General features: G+C 31.1%; 1 protein-coding gene across 33 annotated transcripts in view; it reads left to right on the top strand.

Annotated features, from left to right (window-relative positions):
* LOC106879161 (basement membrane-specific heparan sulfate proteoglycan core protein) overlaps nucleotides 1-17901 on the top strand; it is a 175917-nt gene extending 158016 nt beyond the window's left edge. For 25 of the 33 annotated variants that reach the window (XM_089343084.1, XM_089343099.1, XM_089343102.1 and 22 more), the window contains 8 exons: nucleotides 5134-5166; nucleotides 8756-8883; nucleotides 9631-9802; nucleotides 10424-10555; nucleotides 11407-11632; nucleotides 12329-12412; nucleotides 12979-13079; nucleotides 13658-17901. In XM_089343084.1, coding sequence (XP_089199210.1) covers nucleotides 5134-5166; nucleotides 8756-8883; nucleotides 9631-9802; nucleotides 10424-10555; nucleotides 11407-11632; nucleotides 12329-12412; nucleotides 12979-13079; nucleotides 13658-13833 — 1052 coding nt within the window. In that variant the 3' untranslated portion in view covers nucleotides 13834-17901. The remainder of the gene's footprint in view (nucleotides 1-5133; nucleotides 5167-8755; nucleotides 8884-9630; nucleotides 9803-10423; nucleotides 10556-11406; nucleotides 11633-12328; nucleotides 12413-12978; nucleotides 13080-13657) is intronic. The other 8 variants (XM_089343101.1, XM_089343096.1, XM_089343087.1 and 5 more) reach the window with 1 other exon arrangement.
* Nucleotides 17902-18793: the final 892 nt, after the last annotated feature.

The raw sequence follows: 18793 nt of genomic DNA, 5'->3' as shown, positions 1-18793 counted from the left end.
TATTAGTTTCAATGACTTTTCATAAAGGGAACATAGTATTAGTGAAGAAAAAAACTATTATAATATTACAAATGTAATAACATTTTTGATAATCAAATAGTTATCTGTTTATTTTGCCGTCTAAACCAAACTTAAATATCATTTCTAAATTCTTTGATTATTCAGTCATTGATTCTTTTGAGTTTTGGGAGAAATATCTAACACAAATTCTACTCAGCTTTTTATTTTTTATTTCATTTTTATTTATTTTTTTCATTATGATATTTTATTTACATTTTTATTTATTTTACTTTCTTTTTACAATTTATTTTAAACATACCCTCTGCCGGCCTTTTGTTGTCACACGAGAGTATGCACCAGTTTCAAAACCTTTTTCTCAGGCTTCACTTTGCTTCAATTTCTCCTGAATTTTACCCTTAATCGGGGCACTCTTTCAGCAATGAAACCAAACAGTTTTAATATCCTCTATATTTGATTCTTAATGTCCTATATATTTGATGAAAATATTTCTGTCACATTTTGATATTGATCTTTTGAGAGTTAATACAATTGGGATCAGACATAGGTTTAATTGACTATTTCTCCATATTGTTCTTATTAATGACCTTTATATCATCTAAGTAATTGTATGGTAGGAATAAACCAACTAGAGAATGACTTCACATTTTATGTGTCTCTGGTACTAAAATATATCAGTACCAGCTATATACTGAAGTCGGCTCAGTTGTCTATATTTCCTACTCTGACAAAATTTGACCTGAATTGATTGCATACAGAATTCATTGTGTCTACACTCCAAGAGTTATCCTTGTTCTAATTCATCTTAATTCACCAGCCCACTCTCACTCTTTCACACATTGGCATGTTGTGTTTACCTCTTGCTTGTTAGCAATATGTCTTTAATGGCAGCTATTTTATTCCCCTTTCTCTTCTATCAAAACCTTGAAAATTTGCTGTCAGTTCTGATGTTCACCTCACTTCTAGCTAAGCCAGTTCTGTTATGCTCATTCCACTCTTTTCTAAAGCAAACATCCTGCTACTCTTCACAAGGTTACTCTCTATACTTACATCTGCACCTCACCTTTCTGCTTATTTTAACTTTGTCTTATTCTATCTGTATGCTGTAGATCACAACTCTATTATTAATTCCATACATGAGAAAATTAGCGTTGAAGACAAATATTTGATGTTAAAAGGGCCCAGTGAACAACAGACCTCAAACAGTGCATTTTGGAAGGAATAGCAGTACTTTCCTGTCACCCACCTGTAACAACAGCTACTATATAATCATCAGTTCTTGTTTTCATCATCATTTTCGTCATCTTCATAACATGATTAACTTAATGTACTATTTATTGAGTATATTTTATTAATTACTTAGATGTTTCAGCCAAAGATTTGCCCAGGCCATGTCTAACTTAATATCACCACTTGATTAGAAATCAAATGTTTATAAGCTGCTAATAATTGTCATAGTGATCTCTACTCATGCAAATCAATGAAGAATGTACACTGAAACATGGTCTAGTCTTTTAAGATTTTCTTGTTTTCTGTGGAAAATACAATTAGTTTCCTACTCTTTGAGGTGACAGCTATTGACTTGTTCTTTATAAAAATATTATTTAGAACAGAATATGATTGGCAAAATATGATTTAGAGTTGTTATCATGCTGCCAAGATCTTAGACATTCACCAACTGCATTGTCTACATTCTATTTTTAATTAATTTTAATGAATTAAAATATTGAAGTTGTCTATTCTGCCTTCATTAACCACAATTAGTCATTATGCTAATGATTCTGTCCCTTCTCCATATAGTTCACCGCATTATTTCTGTTATCACCAACTTTACTTAGATGTAGATACCAAAAATACCCAGATATCTTACAGTTCTAACTTCAGTGTCTTATTTCTAGTTTTGAATTTAAATCCTGCTACAATCTACTGAAAAATATCATTCATAAGTATTAGGGAAATAAATATCAACAGAAAAATATTTTTTTGGTTGTAAACCTAAACCTAATATTTAATTATTTAACTAACTACAAAATTAAGCAACCCACATCTTTTTAGGACAGTCACAAATTCCATCATAGATTTGCTACTGTTAAATTAACACCATTCGAGTAGAGAAGCAGTAAATATCATAAGTGAAACATGAAAGTTTTGATCTCTTTGAAAATATTTCTTCTATTTTATCTTCCACTAAATATTATCAAAGACATATTGCTGAAAGGTGCTGCTTTACCCTGGCTTTTCTTCTTGGAAAATAAATTCATCTGAAATATCATCTCTAGCAACCTTTTGCAATAATCTTTCCTAGTTTAAAACCTAATAGTCTGTTATACTTGTACCTTCAAAATTCCTGCTGCACTGTTCCAAACATGGCTACAAGTTAACAAAGTTCATTTTCTAACGTGCAGTTAAACAGTAACACAGTGCAAGATTATTTCTGTCTGTAAAAGCCATATTACCCGGCCCAAACACTAACAGTGCAGGTAAAAATATGATGGACAAATATAACAGACTTCAAGTTACACTCTGCTTCTGTTACATCCCATAATTCTCTTGACTTTTTTACACTTTCCACTGCATGAAAGTCACAATATTCTGCTTTCACCATCACCACCATCTTCACAAAATCCACCTTTTTGTTTTTACCATTAAATCGACCTTTTCATTCTTTATCTCTCTTTAGCCATGAATTCCTACAATTATTATCATTGCACCTCACTTGCTGAATAATTTTTTGTGAATAAATGTATTAAAAATTCCATGGAAATATAAACTACTTTTATATACTTTATAAATTTCTAGGTTTAATTATCTCCCTTAAACAAGTTTCTCACTTTACCTCCCTTCACAATGCTTTTTCTTTGATAGGTTGGTACTCTGACTTGGTACTCTGCCATCTCATATTTATATATATATATATATATATATATATATATATATATATATATATATATATATATATCTGTACTGAGCCTGTTTTCCTCTTGTTTGGAAATTCAGACATACATGCACACGCATATATATATGCTCATACACTTCTTATCTTGTATATATTTCAGTTCATATTTCTTGGAATTTTTTTCTTTTTGCTTAATTTTCTTTTAATTAGATAAAAAAAATAAATAAATGTATACAATTATTGCTGACAATTCAAAGTAAATGCATGTATGGACATAGTTAAGTCAAAGATGTTCTAAGTATATTGCACGACATTCTTGAGAGCAGAATTTGCCTCCATCAGTATTACTACATATAACAAGCAGATAGTTGTAGTGATTTTAGTTATGGTACGTATTAGTTATAAAGGCCTTTGTAATGTGTAGAAATAGTCCTGTTGTTTGCTGCATGTATTAGTTTTTATATACTTAGAAAGAGTAATAGTAATTTCTTTTTGGGGTATCATTAAATAGTAAAGGTAAAACTATATGGAATTAGTACATACCACTAGAACATAAATTAAATATAATCTATTTTATTCATGTATTTCTACTATATTACTAAATTAATTGCTCTACTCCACCATCTCAAAAATATTTGCAAAAACCCATCACATAGAATAAAATATTTAATAATTTTCCCAATAACTGGCTGAGGAAAAAAAATAATGAATTAAATAGCTTAAAAAATTTAATAATAAATAATATATATATATAACTTGCTGGTACATATGATTAAATAGTGTGTTCCCTTCTAAAGAACACAAATCATTCTTGCCCCTGTTGATAACTTTTGAATTTATTATAGCACTTCTATTTAGTTGATTTTTTTCTTTTTTTAGAGGCTGTGCTCTCCTCCCTCTTAGGTATAGTGGACTCTGCTTCTGATTAAAATGTTGTCCTTGTGAGATCCCCCAAATGATTGTCTCAAACAGCTGAAACGTATTCAATTAAAAGCAGGATGGTCTAATGATATTGGACTTCTGTCTTGAAAGCTTGTAAGGTTTACATCCACTGCAAGCATTCCATTATCCTTCTAAATAAAATACTTCTTTATTCTACAACACCCTCCTCCATTTACCTGACAGTGAAATCAAAGAAGGCCGTTATTCCTAATATTCACAAAAGATTCAATCTACAACATTGCATGAGTCCACATATGGATAAAGCCTCATTAATTGTATGCAGAAGTGCATAAAATATATAGACAACTCTCTTCATCTTATATCCTTTATGTAAAATATTTTATTTGGATAAAATATTAGTTTGTGAATTGGACTTTACAAATTTGTTACAAAAGTAATTTTTGAAGTTTCCAATAACAAGGTGCTTCCTTCTGTTGATTAACTAATGATTAGGGATATTGTTATGAGCTCCCCACAGCAGAAGAGACCCATACCTCACAGCAGATGCGTTAAAACTGATCCTTCTAGTGGTGTAAAGCACTCGCAGCAAAGCCACATAAAAGTGCCCTTGTGGTGCCACTTAAAAGCAGCTGTGTGGTGTCACATGAAAGCACCTGTGTCATGCTACATAAAAGTACCCATGTAGCCTCATGTAAAAGCATCTGTGCAGTGCCACATAAAAGCACCCAGCACTTTCTGTAAAGTGATTGGCATTAGGAAGGGCATCCAGCAGTTGAAACCATGCCAGATCAGACTGGAGTCTGATGCAGCCAGCTCTGGTCACACCATCCAACCCATGCCAGCATGGACAGTGGACATGTAAATGGTGATGATGTTTAACATTACATTTAGTGCTACTATATTTGATTAACTTAATAGTTCATTAATGAGTGATTTCAAATAGGCAGGAGAATATTTATAATAGTTTTAAAACAAAGTTCAGTTTTTATCTCTGTTAAATTTAGGGTTGGGTGGGATTAGATAGACAGAAAGGTAACCCATAGACAAATTTAACTTATAGGAACTCTGCTGGTATATAAATATGCTAAGTCAGCTCTTCTGTTTAATTAATAAACAAACAGAAAATGAATATTATTAAATCATAAATGTAAGATGACTTAAAGAAGCAGATTAATTTAAGGAAAATAGATTAAAAAATTAAGTACAACAATGATAACATTTGTTTTAATCTAAATTTCTGGAAGTTATATCAGGTAACAAATATTTAAGAAAAACCCAAAAGGAATTATCTCCTTTTTCTTTCATTTTATTTCTAGCCGCTGATGATGAATTGCCCCGCTTGCCAATAGGAAAGTGATATTTGTCATGCTTCTTACCATTTTGTTTTGCTTGTGTTGTGATGTGTTTTTGAGTGTTGTTTTTATTTTTCTTTTGTTACTTTGTGATTCTATATTCTTTTACATTCTATTTTCTATGTTTATTTTTGTTCAGTGTTTCTTGAACAGATTGCTATGTTATCTGGAGTGTGCCTTGTAAATAAATAACCCTTTAGCATTCATGCCAGCCTAATCTATAATATTTAGTCAAACCAACCTAATCTGTAATTTTTAGTCAAACCAACCTAATCTGTAATATTTTTTCAAACCAGCTCTACTCACCTTGTACTATGTTTTGTACTATGTTAACTTTACTCCTTGACAAAAAATCCCACTCTCAGTAAATTTTATAAAATGTCACACTTTTCTTTGTTTCATAATTTCCTTATGATTTCATTGACATATCTGAATGCTGAAGGGCTAAACAAACAAGTTGTGTAATGTGTTAAAACATAACCCAGTTTAATCTTCTTTGCTACTGTTTGTTGTTGTTGTTGTAACCATTTACCATTCAAACTGTCCAAATCTAGCATTTGTAAAATATCACTCTATTTGTCTAAACTGAGAACTTTATGATATGTAGCTACTGGTAGCAGGAAAAGTTTCTACTGAATCACATTTTATCTTAGTCATATTGTTTCTTAGTTTAATATGTTGTTCATGAATGTTGATATTTCTAACACCATTAATACCATGAATGCTATTGGTTTAAACTATATATATATATATATATATATATATATATATATATATATATATATATGATTTAAACAACTAGCTACAAATATTTTCCTAATTAATCTCTATTTTTTCCCTTAAAATTAACCATACAAAGCATTATTATTTAAAAGATTAAAGCATTTAAACATGAACTGCATTAAACATACCATGTTGGTAAATAAATGTTAACAATGAAAACGAGGAATTAATGAAATTTTTTTCTTCTTAATTTGAAGTTCTAAAAGAATTTGTTTTAACTTGTTTTAAAATTAATTAAATATAAATTATTTATTTTTTCAAACTAAACTTATAAACTAATATTTCATATATTAAAATAAGAAAATGCACCTTGAAGTGAAGAAGGAAAATTAATTAGCAGAGGAAAAGTTCTTGCATATTTTGTTGTTTCTTTGAATCAATAATTTTTATTTTTGTTATTCTTTCTTCTGATTAATTAACTAATTTTTAATTATATAATACAACTATACAGAATAAATAACCAACAGAGAATATAAATAAATATAATATATTTTTAATTATTGCTGTAAAGTAATTTTGGAGTTTAAAACCCGTAATACTTGAAGAGAGATAAGATATGAATCTAAATATCTATCTTTAGATTGATTTCAGTCTAACAAGAAAGTTTGTAATTTTAGCAATTCAAAGATGCTGATTCACTATTATGTTGGATATTGTGATTTTTCAGTTGCCATGCACAAGCTTTCTTTCTCACTCTTACATTCCACCTCTCTTTTACATATACTTGTAGTTTTAATTTCAAATTTACCTTACAGCAGAACTAAATGTGTTTTCACAAACAGAATTAACCTGAATTTTTTAATATAAAACCATAGGAAATACATCAAAATTTCCTAAAATTAACAACTGGGGAAAATTTTAACCTTGAATGACCAAAATGTCTGTGTTTAATATTTTGTTTCTCTTTTTGTCTACAACTTGTGTGAAATAACCATTTATATTTCTTTTTCTTCTCCTTTTATGTTGTCTTTCTCATGCTACATTGTCTTCTAATCGTTGGTCTGTTTCTCCTTCTATCTCTAGCTAGCATGTGGGTCTTCAAAACATATGGTTTTGACAACTAACTTGTGGTCGCCCATTCCTTCTTTATCTTACAAATTTAAATATATAGATCATTCAAATAAATATTTTAACTGTTACACCACCACAAAACCTTTACCCTCCAAATTATCAACTTCTTCCAAATTCTACCAAAAGCAACTTTGTCATTCAGCCTTCTGAAGGTGATAAACTGAAGTATAAGTCAAGCACTGAGGATGATTTTATCATCTGAAAATCTCCTAAAATTCATGACCTTATGTGTATGTTAGCATGTCACACAAAATGCTCAACAGCATTTCCTCTGGCTCTTTATGTCCTAAGCTCAAATTCAGTTGAGGTCAACTTTACTCTTCCTGCCCCTAGGGTCAATCAAATAAGAAGCAGTTGAGCACTGGGGTCGACGTAATCAGCTTATATCATCCTTTGAAATTTTTGTCCTTGTGCCAAAATTTGGTTAAGTGTGGCCTGTAATTAAACAACAGCAATAGCAGCAACACCACCAATTTCAGTGTCAGTTTTATTATTGGTGTCTTTGTATCCATTTGGTTGTCCAAAATTGTCACAAGCTCATGTTGGACATTATAAACATAATGATGTAAAAACAGAAGACTATTTTTATTTTTGTTTTCAGTTTAGTAAGAGAAGGAGAAGGAGACAGTGTTTGCAAGAGAGATCAACCATCTTGAATTTTAACAAACTAACTCAATTGTCTAATATCCTTCGACTACACACATACACAGAGGCAGTTTTTCCCCTAGAATGACCTTAACTGCAGTGGCTAAAACAAATAAATCACACACAAACATCCACATGCATGCACACATACACAAATTTCTGAATTTTTTTGCTTTTTATCATTTTGTATTCTTTTTCCCCCTGTTGATGGGGCAGGTGGGGGCAGGGTTTAAGGACAAGATTGTGCATTTCTTTGTTGTCTTTTTTGTTTGTTCTTTGTCTTTGTTTTGGTTTCTTAGAATTTCCTGATTACTTTCTTCTTTTTATTTATTCCTCTTTGCTTATTTTATTTCTTTTCTTTTCTTTTTTTTTATTTCAAAGGAATGTCACTAATATTCATTTAACAAAATAAACTATCTTACAAAAATACATACATTGGTATATCTTTCACTTCTTTCTCTTTATCTATCTACCTATCTATCAATATTTGTTTATATATATGTATATTATATATATATATAAATGTGTGTGTATTTGTATAATATGTATATGCCACAAAAGTTTTGATTGTGGATATCAAAAGATATTGTACTTACGTAATATAATTTTGAAGTAACACTCACACACACATATATATATATAGAAGGTATGATACAAACTATTGGTTATGCATGGGTTTTTTCATGTTATATGTTCTTGAAGAAACAATTTTCATATCAGTACATATTTACTCGAAATATAAACTTATAAATGTAATTCTTTATTATAAAATAAATTACGGATGATTACATTTGTAATTTTCATAGTGAGGAAATATGTGCAGGCCTGGAGCTTGTTTTCTGAAGGTCAGAAACATGGAATAACCCATTTGTATTCAATAGTTTGTACTACTATATATATATATATATATATATATATATATATATATATATATATATACATTTATATACATATATATTCACATTCATACCCACATATACACACACTCACACATGTACACATAGATATATACATATACATTGGTATATGTGTGTTTGCGTTAATATAAATCTATATAAACATGTGTAATTCTTTATCTTCTTAATAGATTCTTCACCTGGAAGCCGAGTTGGCTTAAACCTGCGCCAGCCTCTGTACTTGGGTGGAATTGACCCACAATACAAAGTTGCTGATGGTACAAGCATCAGTACTGGTTTTGTCGGATGTATTGGAGAGGTAAGTTTCCCTTCTGCCCAATGAGAACAATATAAAACAGTTGAAGGTGACACTAATACTTGAACCTTCAACTGTCTCGTTATTCCATTTATAGAAGTTTTGAATTTGTTATTTTTGCATTCCCAGCAAGCATTTTGTGTGTTTTTGTGTGTCTGTGTCCCTGTTTAAAGATTTATGCATTATATATATACATACATATGTATATATACATATGTATATATATAGTGAGAATTTACAAAAAAACATGTATATATATATATATATATATATATATATATATATATATATATATATATATATATATATATATATAGAGAGAGAGAGAGAGAGAGAGAGAGAGAGAGAGAGAGAGACACGTTTGCGCTGTCAGAGAGAAGCATCAGATGTGGCGTGCAAGAGAGACGTTTGCACTGATATGGTCATGTACTACGGATGGATGAGGAGAGATGTATGAAGAAGTTCCACTCCCAAACAGTTGAAGGAATCCGGGGTAGAGGTAGACCTAATTTCATCTGCTTATGTTCTGAATTTGAATTCTAATGTAATTGTTCTCTCTTTCTCTCTCTTTCTTTCTCTCTCTCTTTCTTTGTCTCTCTCTCTCCTTGAGTTTATCTTTCTCCACTCTTTTTTTCTTCCTCTATATCATGTTCTAATCTCTCTTCTTCCTCTGACATTTCCCAGTCCTCCTTACTCTCCCAGAGTCAATCACTCACTCACTAATTTTTCCTCTCCTCTTCATTCCATCAGCTTGAAGTCAATGACAGATCAATCCATTTGATCAAAGATGCCCAAGAAAGTTCCGATATCATCGACTGTGGTGAAAAACGTCCCTGTGACAGGAAGCCTTGCAAGAACAACGGCCTCTGTGAAGACGTCTCTATTAGTGAATACATCTGTTTCTGTGATCCACAATTTTCAGGTCAGTTGATTCTCCACTGAGACATTTTGTCTTTTATGTTTTAGTCATTGGACAGTGGCCATGCTGGGGCATCGTTTTGAAGGGTTTAGTCGAACAAATACCTGTACTTATTTTCTTTTTTAGTTTGGTTCTAGGTTATGGGAATATAAAGAAACCAATACTACTCATCAAGTGGTGGACAAACCTGAAGACAAACACACACACACACACACACACACACATGTAATCAAAGGGCTTCTTTCAGTTTCTGTCTACCAAATCCTCTCACAAAGCTTTGGTTGGCCCCAGAAGACACTTGTTCAAGGTGGCATGCAGTGGGGCTGAACACCCCAAACTATGAGCTTGAGGAGTAAACTTATCACATAGTCACACCTGCAAATATGATCATGCCAGAGGCAACCCAACTTTTCTCTAGTTTTGAACTGTTTATATTCTCTAATTGATGACTTTTGATGCTCCTAAACTTTTTCTATCCTCACTGGTGGAAGGCATAGAAAGGTTATAAACACTCCTCTCTTCTTTTCCATCTTCAAACTAAATATAATAAAAAGTAAAATTAACAAATATTTTTTTTACTGATATTTTTAACTATATCTTTCTTTTTTTGCTCTTTTTTTATAGGACAGCGTTGTAAATCAAAGGTTGACATTTGCACCAATAACCCCTGTCAAAATGCTGGCCTCTGCTCAGTTACCGGTGCTGGTTACCGCTGTGACTGTCAACTTGGTTTCATTGGTCTCAATTGTGAAAATGGTAAAGCTAAAGTTTTTGTTGTTATTTATTATTTTTCAAAGAAAATTTTTCAATAAATTCTCTCATTCGCTTTATTTTATCTCAAATGTATTTAGTATTCAGGATGATATATTCTAGGTATCCTTAATGAGTTCTGCATCACACATTAAAGATGGTAAATTTTCTTTATAGTTATTTATTTTTGTAGTATCATGATACCCAATCTCTTCTGCCCCAGAATATGGTCCTTCACAAATTTTCTCCCTACTCATTTTTTTCCACACTTGTTACTATTCTGCAATGTTGTAGAACAAAGATGCTCTCAGTTTTCAAAACTTACACTGAGTGAGCAAATATCCAAGAGGAAGGGTTTGTTTCACTAAATATCCTATAGATATACAATGCCTTAAAGATCTTTGTTTTACCATTGTTAGATCCCTTTACACAAAGATAAATTTTGGTGTCATAAACCCAACTGTGGCTCATTTGACTGCTAACTTAACTAAATGCTGATCTGTGTAAAAACAACATCGTTTTGATATATTCATTGTGTTCAGCTGAGAGAAGGCAAGAAATCGTCATTGATACCTTATTACAAAGCAAGTTTGTTTCAAAACAGTTTGATAAAAGAAGTACCATTTGAACTCTGGGGGTTAATATAGTTGACTTACACCCCCCTCCTTTGAACTTGCTGACCTTGTGCCAAAATTTGTAATCGATATCAATGATGTAGCTTGTACAACCAATCACTGGAACACTTTCATAATTGGTCGTCTCACTTTGGGTTATCTCAGAGTTACAAACAAAGCATAAATGACCTCAAACCTATTCAGCTTACCTTCACTGTTATTTCATGTTCTCTTTATTTTCAGCAATTCAAATTGGTTCTGAGTTTGAACTCACTGGTAACGGCTTTGCAATGTTCAGTTTAAAAAGGCTCCCCCATCAGAATGCCAAACAGAATGAAAACGTCACTTTCACAGTTACCACTGCAGAATCTAAAGGATTACTATTCTGGCAGGCAGTAGAACATGGTAAAAATCTTCAAAGAAATGACTATGTCTCAATTTATTTGAAGGATGGTTATGTTGTCTTCAGGTCAGTACAGCTGTAACAATCTACATGTGTGTTTTTGTAATAATTGTGGATATATATATTCCTGTACTTGTATGTATGTATATCTAAAAATGTCTAAAAAGAGTAGGATATGGCCTAATCACCCATTATTATTGAGTGAGAGTGCAATACATGCCATCAAAGTGCTGCTGGGGTACAAATATACAAAGCTCAATATACCCATCATGACTACCCATCTGATGAGGGTACACCAGACACATGAACCACAATGATATGTGCATAACATGGTGATCTCATAAAGATAAACAACACATTACCTTGCAGATGGGGCCCCAGTTAGAATTTTGAGTAGCTCATTGTGCTCAGAAAGGTCCTTGAACAATTTAAGGATAAAAATTATGAACCAGTTTTGCACTAGGGACGATCTAATCAACTGGCCCCTTCTCCCAAATTTCAGGCCTTGTGCCTATAGTAGAAAGGATTATTATTATGCATTTTCTTCGTTCAATTTTGTTTCCATTTCTTGCCAAGTATCTTCCCAACTCCTTGGGCAAAGAAACTCCCTGTCAACATTGATAGGTATTATAATAAACACACTAGGTTGTTCAAAATGAAATGAAGTTATGTGAAAAAAAAATTTTAATTCAAATAATCACTTAAAACACATTATTATTATTGTTGTCGTTGTTATTTAAAAATACCTTTCTTTCTTTTCAGCTATGAATTAGGTGGTGGTCCAGCTGAAATCATGTCTAATGTTACAGTCAATGATAGTGTGCCTCATACAATTACAGCTCTCAGGTAGGAACACACTACAGTCATTGATGTTTGAGGGTTAAAGGTTGGAGATCTGGACACAATATATATATATATATATATCTGTACATACTTGTTGACATACCCAGTAATTCCTGGGAAAACGGGGCTTTATCCCTTGGTTCTGTTCTCCTTTTCTATGGTGTTCTGCCCTACCTGATCATTTTAATTGCCTTTAAATAAACCTTAATTTTTTTACCCCCTATAAATTCATACAATATGGGTATCTTCACAACTTAAAAATAAACTGCTTAGATTACAATTTAATTAATATATAGTTAACTTGTTCTTTTGCCTCAATGCTAAATCTTCTTGATAACCCTAGATTTTAACTTTATACAATATGACTATATTGTTTAAAATAGTTTTGGTATGTGACTATGTGAAAAATACATGTTTCTCAATCGTCAGATTTTTCTGAGGTTCACAGAATTCCAAACACTTTTGCTGCACTTTGTCATAATTCTTGCTATTTGCTTCCTCACTCCATTCATGAAATAACTAATTAAAACACCTTCATAAGAGCTGCTATCAAAATATTTTTTCTGCAGAACTGGCCGTTTTGGTAACCTGATTGTAGATGGTCAACAATTCCGAGGAACTTCAAAAGGAATTCTTCAGATGTTGAATGTTAATGGAAATATATATTTTGGTAAGTTTCTATACTTTTTGTCTAAAAATGAAGAAAATAATTTACACCTGAATATACATAATGTTTGGTGTTCTAACCTGAAATACAATCAATGAATGGACAACTTGGCAGTTACATTATTAATACTTTATTGTCCTTATTCTAATTTTAGTTAATTCAAATTATAAGATTTTCTTCCTTAACTTTTTTTTTAGATCAGAAATGTTCATTATGCTAATATTTCCTCTTCTTATCACTGGTGTGATCTTAATTAGATAATTTTTCTCCTAGTAATAAATCTTTCCAATTTTGGCACCAAGCCAGCAAGTTTGAGGAGAGGGAGCAAATTGATTGCATCAATCCCAGTACTCGACAGTAATTTCTTTCTTTGATCCCAGAAGAATGAAAGATGAAGTTGGCCACAACAGAATTTGAACTTAGAATGTAACGAGTCAAAAAATATACTACTAAGCCTTTTGTCTGACATGTTAATGATACTGCTAGCTTTCTGCCTTCTGCTAGTAATAATAATAAAAATTGTAATATTTTGAAACTGTGATTTTATATTAATTACTTTTTACTATTTGTTAATTTTCCAGGTGGTGTCCCAGACCTTGAAGCAATGACTGGTGGACTACATGATACTAATTTCTTTGGTTGCATGAATGATATCTATATTAACAAACAGGGTCCTTTGAAACTGTCACAGGCAGCCATTGGTGGCCTCAATATCAAACACTGTACCAACTCTAGGGGCTATTGGACATCTGCTTAATGAAGAACTAGAAATGCATTTCATCTCTCCTGCTGCTAGTTTCAACTGCACCTGAACTGTCGATCAAATGCGTAGTAGTGTTTTAGTCGAAATTATTTGGGGTTTTTGGATGTGTTTATTTGTTACAACACTAACTCCACTCACCCCCATACGCTGGTCATCACTGTTTCACTGGCTCAAAAAAAAAATGAATTAATAAAGTCAAAATCAAAAACTTAACAAAAGAACAAACCAAAAAAATAAACATCAATCAACTCATTTTGGGTTGTTATTTAACTGAAAAAATGTAAAAAAAAAAAAACAAAAGCGGGAGGGAGAAAAATTTAACCCAAAAAGTCTAAATTAAAATATATAATAAAAAAATAATGCATTTCAGAGAAATATTTAATTGAAAAAAAAAGAAAAAAAACTTTTACAACATTTAGTAAAACAAAACAATTAAAATTGAAATAAAAATAAAATGAAACAGGTAAGAACGAAGATGCTAATTTTTTATAATTATTTTTACATTTTTCTACTCTCATTGTGGTCATCTAGATAATTCTAGAACACCAAGACAAAGCCAGACTTGGGTAGGAGTGGATGGGGTAGGACAACACTGTATACTGATGGGACAACTAAAGATGTGACAGAAACCACACAGTATATATTAATATCGTTATTATTATTATTATTACTACAATGAAAACTAACAGTTTGGAAATTGATTAGGAAGAAGCATTTTCTTATTCAAACTATTATATATAAAGGCTCCATATCTGCTTTGTGATGAAATCTCTGTCCAACAATAATTTGATTTTAATATCATTACCAATTGTCCTATTTTGGTATCAGCCATCCCACCTCTGACATGAGTTATCTCACCTTGGCTATGATCTTTTATTAAATAAGGAAATAAACCTTTGGGAATTTACTGAAAGAATTCGATTTCAATTTTTATTGTTTATATTAGCTATGTAATTAAAAACAACAACAACAACACACATAATACCCAGTTGTCCTAAATTATTTCTTGTAAAACATAATAAATTAATAAATGTGTTTTTTGCCCTTCCAATTATTATTATCATTATTATTATTATTACTACTTTTCTGTTGTTCAAAATTCTAACACGGTCTTATAAAATATACATACTTCTATGCACACACACACACGAGCATATATATATATATCTGCATGTATATTATGTACTTACTATATAACATACACACAAAACCTGTTGGTCTCTCTGTTTCAAATCATAAATGTACTTCATCCAATCATATTGTAGCAGTGTATTAAGTATTTGTGTGTGTGTGTGTGCGTTTCTGCTGTGGCTTATAACCTCCAATTGAAACTTAAACTTTCATACAAACACTTTCATAGTAAGACCGGATGTACGAAACCCTATAATATATGTTTTCAAACATCTAGTAACTATAGACACATATATTCATACACACTAATTAAAACACACACAGAAAGTTTGATACTGTAATTTATCACAAATCACATGGCTGTCTTCTGGTTTTGCTTTTGAAAATCAAATCTTTTAAGCTACCCTCCATTGTGAGGGCAACTTTGTTTCCATGTTTTTTTTTTCTTCCGTCTTCAACAAAGCTATTCAACTTAGGCTAGGAGGAATCTTGTTTACTATATTTTTAACTATATTAATCGTAACAAGAACAACAACAACAACAACAGCAGCAGTAGATTGAGAAGTTGTGTTGAAGATCTAATCTTAATACATTATGTTCTATCACACACACACATATATATATGTATGTATGTATGTGTATATATATATTTATATATATATATATATATATATATATATATATATATATATATATATATATATAAATAATAATAATAAAGGAGTTACGACGCAAAAACGTATATATTCAAATGAACATATTTAGCTTCTTCAATATATATTTCAGTATAAAGAATTCATTAAGGGACTTAATAAATCAAAATTTCTTTACACATCTTCAGGAATAAATATAACATCAGAAAAAACTACATTCGGTTTAAAAATACAAACCGTTCATGGTGAAAAAATTTTGGTGATGATTTTTTGAGTTAGCTTACCAATTATTTTTGTTGGTAGTTAATTTATAATATATGTATATATATATATATATATATATATACACACACACATATATACATGCTTGACAATTAAGTTGCTATCTAAGAAATTAATTTATTTCTAAGTTCAGTAACCTCCTGTATAACATCCCATCAAAGAGGAAGGAGACAATAATAATAATAATAATGACAACAATAATTAAATATAATCAAACTGACATATAATAGAGTCACAAAAAAGGATTTTAAAAATACAGACAAGTATGAAATCAGGATGTCATCATACATGTGTTTGTGTGTGTGTGTGTGTGTGTGTGCATATACACACACTAATACTATGGTATGTCATGTAGGTAAAACCCAATGAATTTGTGGACACAGATTTCCTCTTCCATTGTGCAGTGAGAGCATTAGAAAAATAAGAAATCTTTTGGAAAAAAATAACAAGATTAATAATGATAATAATAATAATAATTAATGATGCTGTTTTTTTTTTAATTTCTTGCTCCCTTGTTTTCAATTTCTCTCTCTTTCTCCCATCATACATCATTGCTAAAAACACTGCCAATATGGACATCAGAGAAGTAAAAGCTCTTATAAAATTTACTCAGTCTGTGAATTTTTTAATCTTTTACTCCATTTGATAACCGTCCTTAAAAGCCTTGATTAAAATGGTTCATTCTTCTTTCCCTGCCTCCTGTTTTCCTCACCTTTGCAATCTTTTTAGTAAGATTAACATTGAAATAGTGCATAGATGAAAATAGATGAGACCTTTTTGTCAATTAACAAATTTTAAGGCTATCTACTGAAATAAACTATTTTAAATGAATTTATAAATACATTTCTATCTAAGTATATTTCAAGTTTGCATTTTAATTTTGTTAAATTTTATACATTTATAAAAATATTTATAATAGAATCTAAACGAAAGAAAATGTGCTAAAACTGGAGGAAAAATAACTAATTTCTCAATCGGCTTTTGTTAAATTGACTGAAATTTAGAGAAGGAAGAAAAGAATATTTCATATATATATATATATATATATATAATTTTGTCATTAATTCTCTGAATGATGACAGAAAAGACTGGGAGAAACCAAGCCAAAGGAAAGCGTTCCCATAACAGCTTCCTGAAAAGCAAATATGAATATGAACTTTTTTTTTTATTGTTAATTCATTTTTTTTCTTTCTTTGTAATAATTTCTTTCAACTGGATCGGAATGAACAAAATCAAGGAAAAAACGAAATAATATTATGAATGCAGCTAAATGATCCACACTACTGGAAAAAAACAAAACATTTTTTTTTTATTTATTTGTTTCTATTTTTCTGTCGAAAGAGCATGGTCGGGTGGGTGATAAGGACAAAGACAACGGATTAAAATCAAAAGAAAAACAGAAAGAAACCTCATCCAAAATGTCTCGATATCAGATGATTTATTCAGCTGTTGTAGCCCTAACCCTAAACCCCATTTTCCCCCTTACCTAGTCTGGTTTGATCAAGGACCCACAACTACATACACTAACATAAAATTACAGTGGCAGTGGCAGCCAGTACTTTACCAGTTAACACCTTACAAGCTACCATTTTGATTGCTTGGTTAAGTCCATGTTTTTTTGTAATTTTTCAAAAATTTACAAACCCATCAAACACTTACGCTATTTTAGTGTGTATTATATATTTTTTAACTTGATTACTATTTTGATTTTTTTTTTTTAAACTATGCATATAGCAGTCGTGGAAAACTAATTTTTAAAACATTTTTTAGTATGATATAATACACACTGACACCCAGCTCAGTAAATAATTCTTTGAATGCAAAATGTTCACTTTTGAGTTCTAATTTAAATAATGATGTTTTTTAAGCCATAATGTCAAAATGGTTACCAAAAAGAAAAAAAAAAAAAGGCCATGTAAACATTTTATGATGGACAATGAAATAAATATTTAACCTATGAAAACAACAAAGAACAAATAAAAATATTTGGTTTGTCTTCTTGTTATTTATTCATTTATTTTACTAGTATCAGTCATTGGACTATGGCCATGCTATAGAATCACCTTCAAAGATTTTTTTTTTATAATCTATCCTGTGAATTTTTTGTACTTCTTTTTATCTGGTATTCATTTTAGTGATCTCTGATACTGAATTGCTAAGTTATTTTTTTTATGCTGATGATGAAAGGGACAGAGATCGATGAAGCAATTGTCATTCATATACACAAATACATGCATATTTGTATACACGTAGAAACATTTCATATACCCAAACACAGATACATTCATATGGAGACACACAAACATTCATATACACAGACTCATACACACACATTTGTGTACACAAAGACAATCCTATTGGCATAAACAAGCACAAACACACTCTGAGACAAATACATTCATATACACAAACACATTCATCACCATCATCATTATCATTTAACATTCGTTTTTCATGCTGGCATGGGTTGGACGGTTTTGACTAGAGCTGGCCAGCTAGGTTCCAGTTGTCTGTTCTGGCATGGTTTCTACAGCTAGATGCCCTTCATAATGCCTATCACTTCACAGAGTGTATTGGGTGCTTTTTACATCTACTGGCACGAGTGTTGTTTACATGACAGTGGCACATAAACACATTCACAAACACAAACAGTTTTCATCTTACCAAACTCCACTCACAAGGCATTAATCTGGCCAAGGCTACAATAGAATACACTTGACCCAGCTTCCATGCAGAGAGATTGAACCCAGAGCCATATGGCTGCAAAGTGAACTTCTTAACCCCATGATTATGTTTGGCCTTAAAACATTGACACGAAAGGCACCATTGGTTTCATCAACAAAGCATTCACTGAAATACAACAAAGGTGCATCTAGGTGGTTTTTTGA

This window comes from Octopus bimaculoides, chromosome 26 (assembly GCF_046866305.1).
Source record: "Octopus bimaculoides isolate indiv1 chromosome 26, ASM4686630v1, whole genome shotgun sequence".
NCBI lineage: Eukaryota > Metazoa > Mollusca > Cephalopoda > Octopoda > Octopodidae > Octopus > Octopus bimaculoides.
This window is presented reverse-complemented; position numbering and strand designations above follow the sequence as displayed.